This window comes from Chamaea fasciata, unplaced genomic scaffold (assembly GCF_029207755.1).
Source record: "Chamaea fasciata isolate MVZ Bird 193981 ecotype frontalis unplaced genomic scaffold, bChaFas1.0.hap1 SCAF_14, whole genome shotgun sequence".
Lineage (NCBI taxonomy): Eukaryota > Metazoa > Chordata > Aves > Passeriformes > Sylviidae > Chamaea > Chamaea fasciata.
In genome coordinates, this window is record NW_027094099.1 from 6,520,892 (window position 1) to 6,541,855 (window position 20,964).

The window sequence follows — 20,964 nt, forward strand, 5'->3', positions numbered from 1 at the left end:
CAGTTACAAGGTAAGGCGTGCTTTTCTCATTAACCTTAATTAAACTCCTCAGTTAAAATTTCTCAAAGGATTAAAGCAGTGAGAATCATTATAAGATTTTTATTCTGTCTTCTGGCTGAAATTTCTCTGTATGAGTAGGCAGTTTCAAATGTGTTGAGAGCATTGAACAAATGTGTTGTGAGCCATTGTAGAGAACAAGGCTGCTCAGACTTGGTGATCTAGTTTAAAAGCAATAAACAGGGGAAAGAAGAACACCAAAAATAATCAGAGGACTGTGTAGTACAGCACATGATCCTTCTAACAAGTATTTTCAAGAATGGTGATGCTGAGTTTCTCTAGAAAGTAGGTATTGAATGTCAAATAATTAAGATTTCGCATATTTTTTGTAAGTAGGAATCTTACATGAATATTTCATGTAAGTAAGATTCCTACTTACAAAAGTAATATTTCACTGTGTTAATGTTGGAATCATTATTTATCTTGCATGTATCTTGTTTCATTGAAATTTCTTATGGTCCTTATGGAGTGAGGTAATTACACTCATTGGTGTGACTGCTGGGGCTTAGATGCTTGTATTTGAACTGGGGTATCCTGTGTGTCAAATACCTGTGGTGTCACTGAGTGCTCTCATTACACTTACTTTTGCTGTGTTTCCCCTGCTTTCACTCTTATTGCCTTCACTATGAGTCCTGGTCGACGAGTGCCTTTTGTCCATGGTATTATGGTTTGAAATGTGTCCCAGATATTTTCCCAAACTGGAGTTCCTTCCCATTTCAACTTGATCATTATGAGGTCACCAATATCAGTGTCCAGAGTGATGAGAAAGGTGTAAGTTTCATTCCCAGTAATACCTTCAACTCTACAGAAAACAAGGTGAGAATAATGCTATCTTAATTATTATGAATTAAAGTGAAAAAATAGGATTTTTTCCCCTGAAAACCAGAAAAAGAACTGTTTCCTTCTCCAGGAAAAAACATTAATGTCTCTAAAATGTTCTTCCTCCAGGTGCAAAAACGTGATGAGACATGATGACATGCTAGGGAAGAAGCAGGAGTGGCAGAAGCTTGAACAGCTGATGAAGCAGTAGTGGTTTCTGACAGCAAATAAAAGGTGTCCCATAATAGCATCTAGGTTACAACTTCTGCCTGCTCAAGCAAATGCTGGCCCACACTCTTGCCTTTGCTTTCGCTAATACAGATAGTGTCCATTGTGATAAATATCCAAAATTCTTTATCTTAATTACAGCTGATTTTTTCATTTGTGTTTTAATTGATTACACCTCCCTGTCTTAGCCATGGGGTGGACCAAAATAAGTGCGCAGAAAGTTTTCCAAATTTACTGTTTGTTTTCTAACAATTTTTTTCTGCACAATCTTTATCATCATTGTAAGAACTTGTGAATTTCAGGGAGTATGAGTGAAGAGAGGACAATTTCCAGTTCATGTTCACGTAACTGTACTAAACCATTTCATTCACAGCATGATTATCAATGTGATATGATATTGCAAATTGACATCCTTTGTCACATGCACAATTTCATGTGATACAATACTCACAGTGGGATATGCAGGTTTTTAGCATCGTCCTTAGTCCCTGCCAGAGACATGGTGAAAGCTGGGTCTATCGGCTTGCCTTGGATTTCATTGATGATGTGGATCTTGAACTGATAGTGATACACTGTGGGAAGAATTTGCAAAAAGTGGCAAAATGCATGGTCAAAAAAATCAATAGATTTCTTAGGCAAAAGAATTTTGCCTTTCAGAGCAGAAAGCTGGTGGTTATTTCATTTTATTTTTCAAACTAATTTGTTGAATTTAAAGCGTCATTTTTTCTGGTTGTTGCTGTGCTGCATAATCTGTTAGCACTTGAGGCCCTGTTGCTTTATTTAAAGGATGGAGGAAAAGGTAATCACTGTTGTGTTGAGTTTCTTTTTGGGATAAAATATTCTTCATGGGAAATAGTTCAGCTTTTCTGAAGTTTAATTGTCAGAATTTCTGGCAAACCTTCTATTTAGTGACCGGGCAAATCCTTGTGACTGGGCATGACTAGAGATGTATGATACAGATCAAAGACCTTATGCAACATGGTCAGGCTGTTTCTCTGATCAGCTGGAAAATTGCCCTGCAGAACAGATGACTCACAAACTTTCCTTGGCTCCATAATGATACGTTGTGCTTAACACACATCTGTTAACAATGTCATTAATGCTCTAAGGTCTAGGGAGTTTCTAGAACAACGCTGTTTAGAAAACTATGAAGTGAGTATTGTCAGCATGAAAAATGCCTAAGAAGTCATCAGTTTCATATTTTATAAACTATGAAAAAGAAAACCCCAACAACATACATTTCAAGCATGTGCATACAGATACTGTCAGCTACATTTGAATGTCGAGAACTCTTCTATCTGGTCATTCTTCCAGCAGTCTTCCAGACAAAACTGATAGATTTAGTATTGCATGCTAGTTTTTGAGTAGAGCTCCTTTACCCACTTCCGTCTTCACTACATCTGAGAGTGCCTCCCCACACTTCTAATGGAATCATCTTTTTCTGCATATGAACAGATAGGGGGGTTTTGTATGTTTGTTTGCTTGTTTGTTTTTGTGAGGGGTTTTTTTTGTTATTGTTGGGTTTTTTTTTTTTGGTGCAGCTCAGAGTGTTCATGATGGAAAGTATTTACTGGAACAGCTGTATCCTTTTGTTGTTTTATAGTTATCCTTTGTTAGTGAACAATATATTTTCTTTTGAAAATGTGTCCCTCAGAAGAAAACAAAATGGCAGATTCTGGACCGCAAAGCTGATGAGGACAAAGGCAGAGAGGGTTGTTTACAGATCACTTTTGTAACTAATCTGTCCTTCTCTTGGTTTTCTCTCTATGTAAAAACTGAGTTTTCAGTATATGATCAGAAACAGCCTAAGGTTTTGATGTGATTATGATGCTTTCTTAAAGGAAAAATCTTACAAAAACTCAGGGTCCCATCACAGCTTTATTATAAATGTTAACTTCTGTGTAACAAACTGGGGGTTTTGTTTGAACTGGATTGATGTATGCTCCAGAATCTAATGTCATTAACTTGAAAATTAAATGTTAGATTTTGTGAAGACACAGAGGGTTGTGAAGTGTAATTGTAATGTGTAATTTAATTGTAATTGTAAAGTGTAATGTGAGGATTGTTCAGTTTCTCAAATTTCTTCTGTTTATGCTTCTCATATGATCTTCAAACTTTTTTTTTTTTTTTTTAAGTATTACAAAGATGACTCTGTAAGCACCTTCCCACAGTTGCTGCTTTGTTTGGGAACTTTTGTGAAAGGAGATCATTGTCTGGGTTACTTTTATCCACAAATGTGCCAAGGATGGTTTTTTATGCAAAACCAGTTCTAAGCATAAAAATGCAACATGTTCAATTGAAATCAAAGCAAACGGGACAGAGATATTTTACCCCAAACTGAAACTGATTCCATATCCAGAGAGGAACACAACACGGGGATCACATCTCAGGGCCCAGGTGTGGGAGCAGCAGGCAACGCGTCCCCAGAGCCTGTCATTCTCTGATTCTGATGAGGACCTGACCCTGACTGGGCTGGAGCAAGGTAACATCAGGAACTAGACACAGCCTCTGGAGTTTTAAAATCTACCCCAAGTATCTTCCTGAGCCATTTTAAACAGTATTAAGAAGAAATTCAGCAGGTTCAGCTGCTCTGAGTGTCATTCAGGGCTGTGCAGATCCCTCTGGAGTCATCACTGAATATTTCACAGCTGTGCTAGTGGAAGACTTCCTAACTTATTTTATAAGTACCTGAATTTTTGTTGGGGTTTGTTTGGGGGTTCGTTTGCGTTTTTCTTTGTTTGTTTGTTTTCAATCTATACTAATGCAGCTGGGTGACCGGGCACTCTCTGTGAGGAGACAAGTTGTATACCGCCAGCAGCCTTTTGAAGCCTTTCTCCTCATCCCTTCAGTGTTCGTGCCGGGATGCTCCAACGTGCGAAGCGCTTCCCAGCCCCGAGGCCCGGGGCGAGGGGCAGGCGGGGGCAGAGCCCTCAGCAGGAGCGAGGCTCTGGCGCGGCACAGCCGGGGCCGTGCCGGGGCCGGGGCCGTGCCGGGGCCGGGGCCGGGGCCGGGGCCGTGCCGGGGCCGGGCCGTGCCGGGGCCGGGCCGTGCCGTGCCGGGGCCGTGCCGGGGCCGGGGCCGTGCCGGGGCCGTGCCGGGGCCGGGCCGTGCCGGGGCCGGGGCCGGGGCCGTGCCGTGCCGTGCCGTGCCGGGGCCGTGCCGGGGCCGGGCCGTGCCGGGGCCGGGGCCGGGGCCGTGCCGGGGCCGTGCCGGGGCCGGGGCCGTGCCGGGGCCGGGGCCGTGCCGGGGCCGGGGCCGTGCCGGGGCCGTGCCGGGGCCGGGCAGCCCCTCAGCCCGAGGGGAGCCGCCTCCGTGTGTGTGGGGGCTGTGCCCGAGCCCTGCCCGGCCGCCCGCCCCGCTGCTCCCCGCGCGGCTCATGGCAGCCGGGCAAGGAGGTGGTGAGGAGGAGAGCTGGGCGCCAGGGGCCCCTGCACTGACAGCCCCTCGGAAGAGGACTGTCCCACAGGGTCCTGCTTGCTCTCACTTTAAAATGCACGTAAACCTTTCCAGTGGCAAGGGAACGTCTGCTCAACAGCAGCAGTGGGCTCTGGCGGCTGAATGCAATGGGGGCTGGTAGGAAGGCCCTGCGCCCCCTGTCGTGCCCTGGCCCCTTTATTATCTGATCATACAGCCCAAAATCCACGCTGACTCGATAGAGTAATGTAGTAGAGCTAAAGCCAGAGTGCCAGTCTTAATTTTAGTGCTACAGCCCAGCCTTGTAAAAGTCCATGCTATTCTGTTGTCTGTCCATTGCTTGAAAAGTAGTAATTTATATGTCATTTCATAGTCTAATTGCAGATAAAATTTGGGCAAACGCAGAACAGGATGTTTTAGAGGCCTCCCAGAGTAATTATGCTGCTTTTTTTGGCTTGGCTATATGCCTGCATATGTTACAACAAACCTGCACAGTCCAGTTGTAGGAAAATCCTGCAGATCAGGACCCCGGGCATCTGCCAGCCCTGGCCTGGGGCAAGAATGCAGTGTGCTTTTTCCCACAGAAATACCAGAGCCAGGATCTTGATGAAAGGCCATCAAGATGGCCTACTGGGATCCTCAGTTATCTCAGCAAATTGATTATTCTCACAGCTTTTACAAGCTTTAATGAGTCAATAAATAGGATCACAAAGCTTAGGCTCAGTCTTCCGCTTTGTGATCAATCTGTAAAATGTATTCCCACAAACCTTTGAAGGGCATATGTGCTCTTGTTTTCAGAAAGAGTCGTCTGCTTTTGGGCAACCTTTCCTCCCTGATGTTGTAGCCCAGGGTGTTACACCGGTTCTTCTTACAGCTGAGGCACAGTCCTTTGTTGAAAGTGTTGATGTCGTTGCACCAGTAAGCTGTGCTTTGCTTGTCCTTGTGCAGCAGAGAGTCGATGAACAAATGAACTGACCTCTCATGGGCACATTTCACAGTTTGAGTGATACCTGAAAAAATGCAACACCAAAATTTTACATGTCCTTGTTTCTTTTTACCATTTCAACTGCAGGGAAGTACTGTAGCCAACTCTAAACTATAAAAATATGTTATTGTTTCCCCACAACCCCCCACACACACCCCTACCCTTTGCATCTTGGTTTTGCCTCAGAAATCATACATCATAGCAATTTTACTTTTAGGATCATTCAAAAACAGAATGGCAGAACTTGCATGATAATAAACTTAAGTAATTTTCTGCTTAAACTTCTCTAGCCTGACTGTATCAGACACTAAATATGAACCTTGATTTCATTGTTCTGGCTGGTTTTGTCAAGAGAAAATACAGCCTGAGGTCTTTCAGATCATGCCACATTAAAGAAAGCAGTCTCATTCTGAATTGCTGAACACTCTTGGATGTTGGATGCTTAAGCAGCAATACCATATTTTGTCCCTATTAGACTGACAGACTCTTATGTTGAATTGAATTTTTCTTGCAGTTACTACTAGGGAAAGAGGAGCAAAAATTTTATTAAATGCAATAAAAATATTAAATAGGTCTGCTATTATGAGAAGTATCTTTTTGTTCTTTAAGTACCATCAAATGACAAAAACTGTTTTTTGCAAATAGGATGTATCACAATGGTCTGTTCTATATCTCCATTGATAGGCTTTGAGCTGATGCTTGGTTTCACATTTGTCACGATTTATCTTCTAACATTTGAGGCCCAGATTTAGGCATTGTGTGATGATAGTAGAGAAATACTTCTACAATGCCATGTGCTGGGTGAGCAGGGCTCTTTGGGGGGTTTCAGTAAACACTTCTGGTTGTCACTGCACATCAAGACCTTTTTCATTTTCTCTGTACGTTTATGTTTAGGTACATTGGAAGTGGGCTTCTGTAGGTAAAAGCTAGCCTGGAACACACAGTCAGGTCCTGGAGAGAGCATCACCTGTGCCGCCGAAGGACGTGGAGGTGGGAGAAGGTGAACTCAGGAGGTGAGTAGTACAGACCTGTATTTTATTTGATTTGAAATAATTAATAGCACACTAGACAAATCTGGCTTAATTAGAATGAATTTTCTCATCTCCCCTACTGCTGAGACAAATACCATTAAATTATTCAGAGGTGCTTGACAGCAGGATGCTCATGGCCTCATTTTCAGGAATGCTAGGCAGCTCAATTTCAAATTGGAGTCAGTAAAACCAAAATGAACTCAAGACATGTAAAAAATCAGATAACTGATCTCTAAACAAGAAAATACCTTGCATATGATGGGTGATAATAACAATACTTAGATGCTGTTTAAGACCACAGTTACCTCGTTTCCCAAAGAGACTCGGTACAGCTGCCCCACTGCCTCCCACTCTGTGCCATTGGTTCTTACCAGTGATCCCAAACTTTGCAATGTGGTTGTACACATGCAGGATGTGACAGCCAGGCTGGAAGGTGCCTCCATTGGGATAAAAGTCAAAATGAGCCACAGGTTGCTTGATGCCAACACTGAGGCCCATGTGCTGTTTAGTGAAGGTATGAATTGCATCTACGAAGTTTGCATCATCTGGAGATAAACGGTCTGTTGGTGACATTCCTTCAAACATGGGACCGGCAGGGTCAAGGCCTGCAATAAATACAAATAATCCCATTGTCATATACTGGAGCAGGACTGCTCTGCTGTTGTGAGTCTGTGATAATTGCCTGAAAACAGGCAGCACCTGGTGCTTTACAAGGTCTTTCTCTGCTGGAAACAAAAATAACGTTTGTTCCACAGAGGATACATGGTTACACCTAAAGCAAACACAGGCACTGTAACAAACACTAACTGGGACCTGCACAAGGACACAGACCCAGAGACAGACGTGTTTGTCAGGGACAAACTGTGCTTGCTTCCATTGTCACTTGAGGGACCTTTACGTCATTTTGTTCTTTCAAACTCTAGAGGTTGTTTCAGAGGTCCTTTGGAAGACACCGGTCCCACAGCAGGGTTGACTTTTAGCCCACATTTGGGGCCTGAAACTTTATGAAACTCCACTTATTTCTTAAAAGCTCTGTATGTCTGCTAGATTTTGTTTATAATAGTTATTCACCTTAAAAAAATTTCAAGACAGATTATTACAGTATTCAGAGAAATAATACTCCACTTAGGGAGTCTTGCTGATTTATGTTTTCTGGACTTTTTTGCATGGTGCTCTTCTTAGTTGGGAATTGATTTAGGGAGAGAACTTTGTACTTAGTCTAAAGCTGCCTTCAGCTTTGAGGACAAGCTTCTGAATTTGATATTCTTCAGTTGATACTGTGGAATAATATAGTTGCATAGAAATAACCAGACAAGGCTACTAACACAGGCAACAAGTAGGGAAGTCCCCCAAAGGCATACATTTCTTATTAGCTTTAATTAGTTTCATCACTGTCAATTTTTGGAGCTTATTGTTACAAATCTGAAAAACTTTTGCTGAAGAATGCATATGGCTGTTAGAGGAAATAATGTGCTCTTAAGTTTTTTTACTTATCCATTTCAAGGTGTTATGTTCTAATAAGATTTGAACAACCAGTGCTGGGGAACTGAAGTCCTTCAGCGCATACAGTGGTGTAATACCATGACAAATTTTTTTAGAATCAGCCTCTTGGCATGCAGGCACTGCCACAAGAACTGATTGTGTAAGACTGTGGTATGTGGCAATGAATCCAAGATCAGAATTGTGACTTCCAAGTACAGCCATGTGTATTTGCCTCACTCCTAAGTCTGATTAAAGTAAAATCTTTTCTCTGATAAACTAAATGCAGCTGATGTGGCTCTTGTGTAAAATGCACTTCTGTTTTCATTTTGTTTGGGTTTTTTAAGCTGTCGCTGTGCATTAGATGAGGTACTGTATGCAGTGTATCAATAATATTATAAATGTATTTTCATTACACTCATAATTAGCACAGTTACAAATCATTACAGAAGGTTCAGAATGTCACTAGTCAGTCAAGTGTTAGGGTTAACTTTGTTTACTTTAAGCATCTGCTAGGGATATTCTAATGATATGCTTCTTGTAAAATGTAATCCAGAACTATCATTTTTGCCACAGGAGAACTGTTTTGAATTCACTGTATGGTCCCACAATTGAAAGCTCAAGCACAGTCAGACAATTTCCTTAATATATTTTTTAAATTACTCACTAACAATGAACAGTATTTGAATGACTTTGGGTCAAGACTGTGGCCAAAGGTCCAAGGTTAGTGGCCAACATTTAGTTTAAGGTGTTACTGGGAATGGATAAGAGATAAATTTAAGCAACATGCAGTTTGAGGCTTTGGTATATTATTTCTAGTCCCCATGCTTGTGTATTCTGGATGTCATAATTTGGACTGAGGTAGGAAAAATCAAAGATAGAATTGCTGTGAGACCTAATTTTCAAAAATATTTCCATTAAGTCTTCTAAATCTAATTTTTTAACCAATGAGATGAAATTTCTAAACTGTGCTGAATATGGCTATTCAACAGTTAATTGTAGATATGACATTAATATGTCAAATGTCTTCATAACTTGATTCAGTTGACTGTTATTTTTCTTAAAGGTATAAGTCTTTTACCTGTAATTCTTCCAATCTTTTTTGTACCATTGATAAAACTTCCAGCAAATCCTGAAACGTGAGCTCCTAGGCTGTACCCAATTAGATGAACATTGCTTCTGGAAAATTGAACAGATTCCTGGAAGATAGTGGCAACTTGATTTAGATGAAGAAATGTGAAAGGTAAACAGTGAAATATCTATTACAAGCTAAGAGTACTGTGAATTCTAACACAAGAAATTTGTATGTCAATGGTGGTTGAATGAGGTGCATGATGAATCATTCAGTACATTTCTGTTGGCTGAGTGTTAATTCCTTGCTTCTTTTGCATGCAGCAGGAAAATGCCACATGTTTGGGCACTGCCACTTATCTTCTATTGCACAGGAACACCATCAACACAGTTGAATTTTTGTTGTTGTTTGTTGAAACAGTCATTCGATTGAGGTGTTCACTGCCTTTTGTCTGCAGCATTTGGCTTTCCTGAGATTATAAAATGGATATCTGTTCTTTAACTTCGGGGTAAAACAATCCTCTATAAAAAGTGCCTTGTTTTTTTTTGCCTGAGACACCAGTACAAGCCAAACTAAAGGAATCAAAATATTGATCAGACATGTTAAATGATACAGCACTGATATTTCTTGTACAAAGATGTGTGTCTGATTTGTAACAAAGCTATTGACGCAGAATTGCCCTTCTTTCTACCTAATCAATGCCATGTACATCTTAGGCATCTCACCTGAGCTGCAAGGCTCAGAGTTTTCCTGACTTGTAAAGAAAAATGTGGTATTTTGTACTTGCAGGAAAGGCAAACCTTGCTTTTAATTTCTTTGTGGATGTTGCCTGTCCCAGTGGAGTGGCCGTGCAGTCTCAATACCAATCTCTTCTGAAGATGAGCTGAAACTTGGCAGACTTCTTGTGAGAGAGACAGCTCTTAGAAATCACAAGATCTGACCAATTTTCTTGTCAGATGATGCTGAAATGGATGCTATGAGGCTGTTACTGATCATGCCCTATTAACTCTTGGAATAAGAGCACTAATATTTACTTTTTGTTTATTCTTTATTAAAATATTGTGCGGCACTGCAGATTTAGTTACATCCTTTGAGAATCTTTGAAATAGTTATCTGCCTGTAAGCAGACAGAAGCATAGCAGGAGGATGGTTGTGTGAGTTGGAATGAAGGGGTTTTAACTGTTAAACTCTGGAGGAGTGCTTCTCAATATGAGGAACATTTTGAGAATTATGAGGAACTTTGGACACACTCAATGCCATGAAAATTTATGGTATATTTAAATTCTGGAACACCTCACAGTACAAGAGTAACCACCTGCAATACTGGAGCAAGGAGTAATTTATTCAAGCCTTGATTTGTTTGTTGACACTAGAGAAATCACAGAATGTCTTTATTGTTGACAATGTGGTATGTCCTCCTGGGAACTGATCAAAGTCCACCATTTGATTCATTCAATAATTAAACAACTTCAAAAAAATTGCTTTAGGCTCCAGCAACTTAAACTATATTTGACCAAGAATTAAGGTTTCTTCTAATATCACAATGAAAAATAGTGACTCTGACTTTCCTGTCTTCCCTTTTGTGCCTGTTGTCCCCAGCTGGGTGTGATATCTGACAGTTGCTTCTAGCCCTGCTATTCCTGCTTAGGCTTTCAATGGTATTTGCTACAAACCTTTCAGCCTTGCAGTACATTCCTCTTCCACCGTAGGCCTCACCATATTTAACATAATGTATTCAAAAATTCATTGCCAGGTACAGAAGTATAATTTCATTTCAAATTAAGTAGCTTAATATTAGAGATTGATACAATGAGAGTTGCTTAGAGTTCCTGCTTTGTATGAGTGATTCTCATTCTAATGTTTGCTTTCTGCCTTTTCTTAAATTGTGCTGGAGAGCAGTGATCCTCTGCAGACTTGGCTGCAGCCTTTTCAATCCAGCCATGGCCACTGCTCCCCATGTGGCTGGAGTTTTGATAAATAGTCACTGCATTAGTGTGGCTCTGTACTCGCTGCTGCCTCCATGTCATCTGCTTTGTGAAGCATGTCTGTCCTCTTGAAAGGTCTCCCTTTACATTCTGAATCTCTAAGCCATTATTTTATCCTCATCTTTGGGAAACTGCAGCAAAAGTCAGACACAATGTCGGGATTGAATCCTGTATTAAAAGCAGAAGTTGAGCACAGATAACATAAACTCATTTTCCTGTACTAATGTCTTGCAAATTACGATGCCTGCTTCTTCTCTACGCGTGGAACAAGGTCAGCTGCCTACACACATGCTAATGGAAAAGTCAAAGTAGCAGGAAACTATCTCACCTCTAAAAATATATTAAAAAATTTTCATAAGCAAGACCACTTGCTTTTTCCTCTTGTATGATGAAGGTTTTATGAAGTCATATGAAAGTTTATGGAAGAAAAACATGCACTTCAATAAAGAAATGTGAGTGACTGAAAGGAAAGCATTAGAAAGTATAGTATTTCAGAAAGGTTGTGGAAGTATAAGAACAAGTAAATACATCTTTTGCAGAGCAACAAGTGTTGTTGTGGGGGTTCTGACCTCCAGCCACTGCAGGAACTGCGCGATCTCGTGTCCTGTGGTGCGCGTGTTCCGCACGGCGATGGGGTAGTGCTGGTGAGCCAGCGTCAGCCAGTCCGCAATGACCACGTTCACTGCCTTACGCTGGGACTTCAGAGCTGCTGCCATTTTCCAAATCCAGCTTTCTAATATCCCATCCACCTGTTAGAATTGAAAAAAAACCCACCCCAAACAATAAGAAAACCATTGTTATGGGAAAGCAATCTCTGCCAAATATTTGTTGTGAAAAACATAAAGAAACAAAACCCATAGTATGAACAGGAAGGGATTAATGCTGATAACTAGATTTTAGGGGCTTCAGCCTGTTTCAGTGCTGAGAATCTTTAGGTTTTGGTGGGCCAAAAAAATTAGAAGTCAATGTAATAAGGGTATAATAGTGTATGTTTTATGATAGGAATGCTTAAAAGTGAAAATTATGTCCCCAAATACTTTAACTCATCCAGAGACAATTGGTAGTACTGGTGAAAAAGACAGAAACGCCCAGGAAATGTCTGATTTTATTTAAGAGCAGCTATCCCTGTAAGTATAAGATAAAAAAATCAGAGAAGGGAAGTTGGAGGATTGCAGACCAGCAGGCATTTGTGATCTCTAGCCATTCCATTTTGAGAGCTGCTTGTTTTGAGTCATTCTTCTTTGAAAACCTGGTTACAATTTTCTTGCATCAAAGCATATTTCTGATTTGATGGACTAGAATTATTATTTAATCTATCAGATTTAGTTGCTATTCTAGTTGTATGTATTTACTCAATTGATAAAATAGCCTTATCTCTTCTAGTGTATTAGAATTTGGGAGTCTCAGGTCTGGGTTTCCATACATGCTCCTCTAAGAGCCCAACACCTCTGCAGATTAAGTTAAAGTGAATGATGAACTTCAGTGGCAGCAGCTTCAGGCCCATGGTTTGAGGAGAATGTAGGTTTGAACAAATTTTTCTTTGCGATGCTTGGCTTTTATTTACTAAGGGAGTTAAATGTATCTCTTATTGGTTAAGGGGGTTATGTGCATGATGGGGTGTTCAAAATTCCTCTGTATATTTGCAGATGTTCAAGAAAGATCCATTGTGCCACCTTATGTAATTCCATTGGTTCTATGAGAATTCAAGGATCTGTTAAAATTACTTAGTTTCTTATCCTGCCTTTTCTTTTGTTTCTTTTCCAACTGAGAAGCTGATGAAAAGTCACTCTTAGTATTGGCATGCCTTTGAGAAAGTTTGTTTTGGTGAATTGGTTTTTTACAGTTTAACTGGAAGCTGTTCAGTGATAATTCATTGATGTTGAAGGCTTTGCCTTCAACTGAAGGGGCTTGTGGAGAAGTTCTTTTTAAAGGTGCACCTGTGAGAAAGATGTGGGGATATTGTGGGCACTCTTCAAGAAGTCTGTAAATAATAATACCTGTAATACCTGTGAACGTATCAGAGAAATGAGACTGGTATTCAGCTCTCCAGGGCATAGCACATTAATTCAGCCACTTGTTCAAGCTCTGCTGGCTTTAAACCAGGGCTGCATTTAATCCTTGGCATGGGAGTCCCATGTGAAAAATTGCTCATAGACCGTTCCTTCAGAATCTGTTGGGAATATCCACTTAATATTTTTTTCTAGCCATGATAGCTACCAGTGAAATCTATCATCTTTGTATCATAGCCTTACTTCTGAAGTTGCTTCTGTAGCATAATGAGAAGGAAAGTATATCAAATCAGATGTAATATGAATTAAAAATAAAATGTGAGTTCATACCGACCAGCCATGGACTATCATCACCAGAGGAAGAGAGGCATTGAAACTGCATTTGTCAAGAGTCTCCAACTGATTAACAAAAATCTGGCAGCTGCCTTCAGCTGTATCTGTGTAGAGTCGAAATTTGGTTTCTAAATTTTGCTGATCTTTCTTTGTTGTAGTGTGTTCACTCTGTGATCCCAGTGCCTCTGAAATGAAATTAGTGACAACAGTCATCATAGGAAGGAATTGAAAACCTGAAGAAGTTACTAGTGCAGCACAGTTTGTAAAACAGTAAATGAGTAGGCTTGGAACTCTTCCTGTGTCTAATTATTTCTTGTTCCAGCTGGGCCTAAGCTGTACATTTTGAGTCAAAAAAGTAATGTCTTTCAAAGTCTGAGATGGTCTAGATGTGCCTCTGAGTCCCTCTAAGTGAACAATAACAGTTACACAGCAATAGTGGTCTGATTGCTACGGGCCTTTATAAATGCATAAGGATTGTAAGATCACGGTACAGGTGTTATGGCTTGACCATGGAGTGCCTGCACAGACAGGAACATCAGAGGCTCTTAACTCTGCAGAGCATTTCTACTAATGTGCATTTGCTAGTAATTGCTGAGCAAGCATCATTACACTAAAATAACTATTTTATTCAGGGTTATAACTGCTTAGAGACCTGGTTGACTGCTTAAAATTATTAGACCACGTCATACTTCTTTTTTTTTTCCCTCTGAAAAGGCAAGATGAAATATTTTTCTTTTAATTGTAATATTTTTGATTATTTCGTTTTTAGATAAAATAGCTTGGTGCATTTATGACAGCATTTTCAGAAATGTCTGTGAAGTAAGAAAGTGGGAGCAGTGTGAACTGTGGTCTTATGACATCATGAGCTTAGAAGGAGAAAATATAAAATACAGAGCAATTGCAGAAAAATAGAGTAAAATAAAGCAGAGGCTTACAAAAAACACCTTGTGACATGCAGGCCTTTCTAGTGAGACTTCAGAATATTTTTTTAGCTGAAAAAACTTCATATAATAGATGTTATTTAAGCTAGAAAAATGGGGTTTAGTAGAAGAGGTGATGAACTAGATAAGAAAGAGGTTACAGTTTGTAGTATTAGAGATGGAACATTTAGATTGGAGAGATTTTACTAATGGAGTTCCTTGGGGACAGTTTTTTGGCTAATCTTGTTTTAATATTTCCATTAAAGAAGCAGCAGGAAAGGTACAAGACTGACAAAACATGGGATGCCCTTGCTAATACTGAGAAAACCAAACTATTAAATGTTAAGAGCTAGATGACAATTTTGAAAATACAGCAAGGCAAACTGGTAGAAATCTCCTATTATGAAGTACAGGGTCATACAGTTGATAGGAATTTCTCTATAAATGGGACTCATAAATTGGAAGTGACACAAAGATAAAAAAACTTGACTGAAGTAATCAATTACAAAAGTCCAAAGTGACCGTAAGTCACTGCTACCATTTGACTGTGAGAAAGGAGAATATAAATCCAAGATGCATTAAGGTAGATGGTTTTGGTAGGAAGAGAGGATATCAGTTGTAAGTAAAGATAAGTAAGTAAATCCAGAACAGTATGCAGAGCTCCTGTTGCCAGGTGCATCTGTGAGAAAAATGTGGGGATACTGTGGGCACTTTTCAAGAAGTTTGTAAATAATTGGCAATGAATACATCAGAGAAATATCCTGGTAGTTTCATTTCAAATGAAGTTGGTGGTTCGGGTGCTACCAATTCCATCAATTCTATCTGCAACAGCTGCTCACCTGCACCACTGAAATGGTCAGGGAGGAGCCTTTTGTTTTAGTTAGACCCAACAACTAATGAAATATCCCTGGAGGTGAAAATCAAATATTTTATTCAATGAGAAGTTAAAATTATATGTATTGTAACACCACTGGAGTTAGTTAAATTTTAGTGGTGGTGGGTTTTTTGGGGTTTTTTTTTGTGGGGTTTTTTGGGGTTTTTTGTTTTGTTTTGTTTTTTTGGTACATCAAAACTCTTATGTCTGTAGATGTTTTTAGAAAACACCTAAAATCATAGACTATTCATTTCTGTATTGTACCTGCAAATCTGTCCTGGGGTTCTGTGATGTTGTTGTCTTGATGGGATTTTGGTAGTTTACAAGGAACTCATGATTCATTTACAGGGGAGTCTATCCTGCAAACAGGTGTTGTGGCATGAAACTCCCTTGTTTAAACATCAGCAGTAGTAGGGATGCACAATGCAAAGAACCCCAGTGTGGAAGTGCGCTTGGTTTAGGTCAGACTGCGTTTTTTACCACATCAGTTCTGTTACAAACATTATTCGAGGTTTAATTTCAGTGTAGTGATAAGACGTGATAAAACAGCATATTTAATTTGTTTCTATGTGTAGCAGTTCTGGCAAGAAAACTCCTAAACTGGCCTGCTCTGGATGTGCCCTGTTTTCTATTTGTTGCTGATTATTGTTCATTATGTTTCATAGCTGGGAAACGTTATTGAAGAAATTTATTCAGCCTTGTACAGGAGTTGGAATTTAAAAAGCTTCCAAGTTACAGAAGGTTTGGTTGATTAAATCTGTAGCTTCAGTGTCTCACATTTTCCTTTCAGGACACTTAACTGTCATAGGACTAAGTCTGATCACTTCTCTCTTACAATGTCCACTTCAAAGAATTTCTGTTGGATTTTTTTTTTCTCTTGCAAAGGACTTAGTTTCTGAAGTAAGTAATATCAGGAAAGGGTGAATCTATACAACTGAAAATTAGAAAGAACTTTAATGATGTTGGTATTCTTATCATCTGGTTTATTCAGCCTTTGGAGAGTAGTCTCCACACAAAAATAAACACTGTGTTCTATTTTTAGCACAAAAAGAAAAACAAACCAAAAAAAAGTAGCTTGTGCCTGTTCCATTGTACACATCCTTTCTTTGTTTAATGTCTTGTTTTCATTTTCTTTTTGCTCTCTCAGTGTTCGTGCAATGCAAAGGCGCTTTGTCACCCTGTACTGTTTGTACATAGTACAGAAAACAAGTCTGATAAAAAGCTGTTTTCTTTAGACACTGGCTGGAAAGTGCCGCAGTGCTTTAATGGCTCAGCATTGTTTTGCTGGTAAATCTGGGAGATGGGATTAAAAATACTGCTTGAACTTCTTCTTGGCTGTCAAAAGTTAAAAGTTCCGATAGATTGGATGTGTTATTCAACAAGGAACTGCGTCAATCTGTTAATCTGTGTAATGACTTGGAGGAGGAAATTGTGTCTGAAGAGCCCGGCTTCCACAACAGACTCTTGCTGAAAATGCCTTACCAGTGACTCCGTGACATGACCACAGGGAACTGGGAAGTTTCATAGGTCAGTTTGCAAAAACAACACACTTCAACTGCTAAAGATTTTTTTCATGGTAATTACAGTTAAGCATGGAGAGATCTCTCTGAGCCTCCAAAGAGTTTTGCTTTGGAAAAATACCAGGTGAGCGGGTTGCTGACTTAATTTCCTTTTTCTCAGAGGATCCTACTCTGACACAAATTCTTTCAGCAAAGGCAACACAGTGTGGCCACACTGATCTATGTGCTTCCATAAATTACCTTCCCACTGAGCAGCACAGTAATCACAATAAGAAAAGCTATTGTGAATTCTTGGCACCCCAAAGGAAAGTCAGCCCTTTACTTTCTATCAACGATGTTTCTGTGAGGTGAAGACTGAAGGCTGGGTTTGTAAACACCACTTCATTGCAACATAGTAGATTCTTGTAAAATGTTTTGGAGTTAGTTTTGGGCAGAGAAACCAGAGCATTTTTAGATTTGACCTGAGATAATCATGTTTTCTTATTGAAAAGTAAAATGAAGAGAGGTTCCCAGTTGAACAAATTAAGCAGGTTAATCCAGTAGACTGACTTTGATTGAATCACCCCAAAAGATATAAAAGGCGTTCCTAAATATGGAATTTTGGGGTCCCTTCTGAAATTTCCAGATGTGGTAGCACTGCTTTAAACTTGTTCATGAAAACTCTAGTGGAAACTAGACAAAGGCCTAGCTGCTGTCCAGGGTTTGAAATGATAAATATCCTATACTTTTCTGGGGGAGACATGCACAATCTAAATATATTTATGTATCATGTTGATTAAGTATAAAAATACAGCTACAAAATACCTGCTTCATAGCACAAAAAGTGCCTAAACATGTGAAGTAATGAGGATGAAGTATAGTAGAACTATCTAATGTTAAGAGCAGAATTTTAGTATTTGCTAAGTCATACACTTTAAATTCATTTCACAGTACAGCATAAAAATTTTGAGTAAAATTGGCATTTCCAAGTAAGAAAAGTAGCTTTTCCGCTTAAGAAAAATAATGTTCAGCATCCTTCTTCCTGTCATGGAACTTTGGTTGAAGAGGATATTTCAGTGGCTCTAACCTAATCCTTGGACAATTGAAAAATTAATTAAGTAAATGTGAACAGAAGTTTGAAATTTGGGATGTTGGTGTGTTAATGACACATAAAAATCAGACATGTCAGCATGTGAACACATGCCGCTATTGCCAGGTCCTGGCTGCCTTCTGACCCCAGCAACAGCCTCCCTTCGTGGTCATGAGTGGATTTGTCTGAGCCCTGATAAACCTCCTGCATCTTCTGGGTGGCTTTTCCTGCTTGCAGGGAAATGTTTCCAAGAGTACTTATGTATTGTAATCATATTTTAGTGTCACCAGTATCCAACATATTGCAGAGACAAACGGTACAACAATTCCCCAGAACCAGAGAATTCTGTTGTGAAATTGAGCAAAGGCAGTGATGTGTTAATGATTTTTGTTTGTGCTATAGAAAGTGGAATATATCAGAGATCCTCTCATTTCCAATAGCAAGATTTTTTTTAATCACTTGGAAGAAGTGCTAATATCTTGGCAGTGTTCAAGTCTCTCAATTTGACAAATACTTCTGTAGAGCTTTTCTTTTTAGTTGATTTTTATTGTTCCTGTCACTTCAAGGTTTTTGAATGTCATAAACTAATGGTTGATAATTCCATCCACGTAGTTCTTAGGGGAGAACTCTAAAACATGTAATTTTATTTTGGGGGCAGGATGGGGAGAGGGGATTTTTTGATTGCTCCAGAGCAATATAAAACATATATCTTAAATATAAAACAAATATCTTGCTCCAGGCAAGATAAAACATTCAAAACTAAGATCTGTTGTTCTTAAATTTTTTCATATCTGCAGGTAGTTCTTTTGTGTTTTCACTCTCCTTAACTTGCTCACCTTGCCAAATGAAAAGTAGGCATCACTTAGCAAAGAAGGAATAAAAAAAGCAAGAAAAAGCTATGACAATTGGATTAAACATTAGCAGGTCTGTTTAGAAAAAGACATTTTGAAAAAAAGCTTCCCTTTCTCTTCAAGTTTAAATGAATGATGAGATTAGATATTAATAGGTATTAGATGAATAATTAGATTCTCTATCTGAAAAGTATTCTGAGCTGTCATTTCTTGTTTCTCTTGTCCTGTGTGCATGCAGGCATGCTAAAGGTGAGTTAAACTCACCATGAGTGTAGTTTGTACCCAAACAGCCACAGAGGGAGAGTAGAGATGATTACCTAACGGTTGTTAGCCCTCTGATAACACACTTTTAACCCTCTGTTGGGAGATCCAAGAGGAGAGCACATAAAATTGCTCTTTTGTATCTTCCATACTGAATGTCTTCTCTGTGTGTGTCCTGGCTTTCAAACCATCCAGACAGTGCTATGGGGGGTGGCATTAATGACTCCTGAAACTGGAGAAGGATGTGTCTGGAAAGAGGCCAATCCAAAATTCCCTGGAGCTGGTACCGAGGTTTGGATAGGGAGGCAACGGCACCTTCACTGGAAGGTGTGTGAGATGCCTGGTCAGAAATCAGCTCTGTGCCTCTCAGGGATGATTCTGCCTGGCTGTGATTCTTTACCATTAGACTGCAGAGGACACCTTGTTTTCTTTGAAAATCAGACTCATCCAATGTCTACCAGAAGACAAATTTTGAATTCTTTACTAAAAGATGAGTGACACTGGCAAATCTCTATTTTCTGATGTCTAAATCCTGCTGATCTTTCACAAAATCTTTATTATCAGGCAATTCTCTCATGTTTTGAAGCACAGTAGTCTGAGAAAATCTGTAAAAACTCATCCCACTATTGAACAAAGGAAGGATTATTCTGTTCTGCTCTCCCTGGATCTCCCAGGTCTGTGTTCTATATTTACCTGGACCATTTGCAGGAGGGATGAGGAATGTAGAAATGTGTTTGTAGATGCGTTTATCAGCTATCTTGTTAGAACTGTCAGCAGAGATCCATACTCCTAGCACTTTCTGGTTACTTTTATTCAGAATTAATTTCTGGTAGCATGGAATTAGAGAAAGATAATTTGATGTTTTGTTCAGTAATAGCAGAATCATGTTTTTTAAAAAGTTGTTAAAATGTTAATAGGGAGTTTAGACTGAGATGATATTTCCCCCTCTTTTTTAAAAAATTAGGATGTTTCCTAAAGAAATAACACCCACCCTCCAAACTGTTAACTGCTTTTGTCTTTTTGTATCTGGAGAAAACTTCATGGAAGAATGCTGATTCTCAAAACTTGCTATCTATTTGATTGTCTGATTAAATGAGATCAATAAATTTTCCTCTTTTCTGTCCTTCATTGTGACATAATTTGTAAATATAATTTAAATCTCCACTAAAAACATGAGTTTAAATACAATAACCAATAAACTTGTGAGATTGTTATTGCAAGGAACAGGGAAACCAATGCTCATTGAAGGCAGCAGTGTGCCTTGAGAGCTCAGGTGCTGTCCCAGCAGGAAAATGCATCCAAATTACTCTCCTCTCCTGAAGAGCATGCAGGAGGAGGCACCAGCCACACAAGTCACATTGTTTGTGGGGTGTCAAACACACTGTCCTCTTAATTGCCCCATCTAAAGCCAAATACTTCTAAATATGAGCCTTGAAGTGCTATTTGTATAATGCAGAATTCCTAAATTGAAGTTAGTGCACCAATGCTTTAATCTGACATAATGGGAATTTTTTTAACCAAAATCCTGGATGATGAAATGATTCTCCTTGAGACATGCAGTTAATCTGTGGGATTCCTCACTGGGTTTGATGTGGGAATGAAGCATTTATGTAAAGCTGCTTGGAAACTGGAAGTGCCTCAGAGAAATTCAGTGAGGATTACTGAGCACATAAACAGCTCTGCTTAGTCAGGAGATCTGGGAGCTGGGAATGGCTGTTGACCTGGGGGAATTGCTGTGTGTACAAACTCTCCCTGCTGAGTGTGCACCTACTTTTGGCAGCCATTCTTGAGGGTTGAACTAGGAGGGCCTGGGTTTCATCACAACAACCACTCTTATGTTTGATGTACAGCTCTTGCCTGGCATTACTTTTGACTTATATTTTGGCTGGTTCTTAAAACAAACAACTTGTGAAAAATAACAGCTTTTGGAAGTTGTGTCCATTGAAAACTTTGTATTCCTTTTCACATCCAAATTATCTGTGTTAATACTTGCTCTTCAGAATTATTAATTATCTGGAAGTAGTTGTTAATTTTAAGTAATTAAAATTAATGTTGAA

At 39.5% G+C, this 20,964-nt stretch overlaps 1 protein-coding gene across 1 annotated transcript in view; it reads right to left on the reverse strand.

Annotated features, from left to right (window-relative positions):
• Positions 1–20,964, reverse strand: part of LIPC (lipase C, hepatic type) — a 53,681-nt gene that overhangs the window by 2,676 nt on the left and 30,041 nt on the right. Inside the window, exons 2-8 of the mRNA XM_066196444.1 lie at positions 13,410–13,597; positions 11,640–11,819; positions 9,095–9,212; positions 6,906–7,139; positions 5,286–5,528; positions 1,556–1,676; positions 641–859 (exon numbers count right to left, since the gene is read on the reverse strand). Coding sequence (XP_066052541.1) covers positions 641–859; positions 1,556–1,676; positions 5,286–5,528; positions 6,906–7,139; positions 9,095–9,212; positions 11,640–11,819; positions 13,410–13,597 — 1,303 coding nt within the window. The remainder of the gene's footprint in view (positions 1–640; positions 860–1,555; positions 1,677–5,285; positions 5,529–6,905; positions 7,140–9,094; positions 9,213–11,639; positions 11,820–13,409; positions 13,598–20,964) is intronic.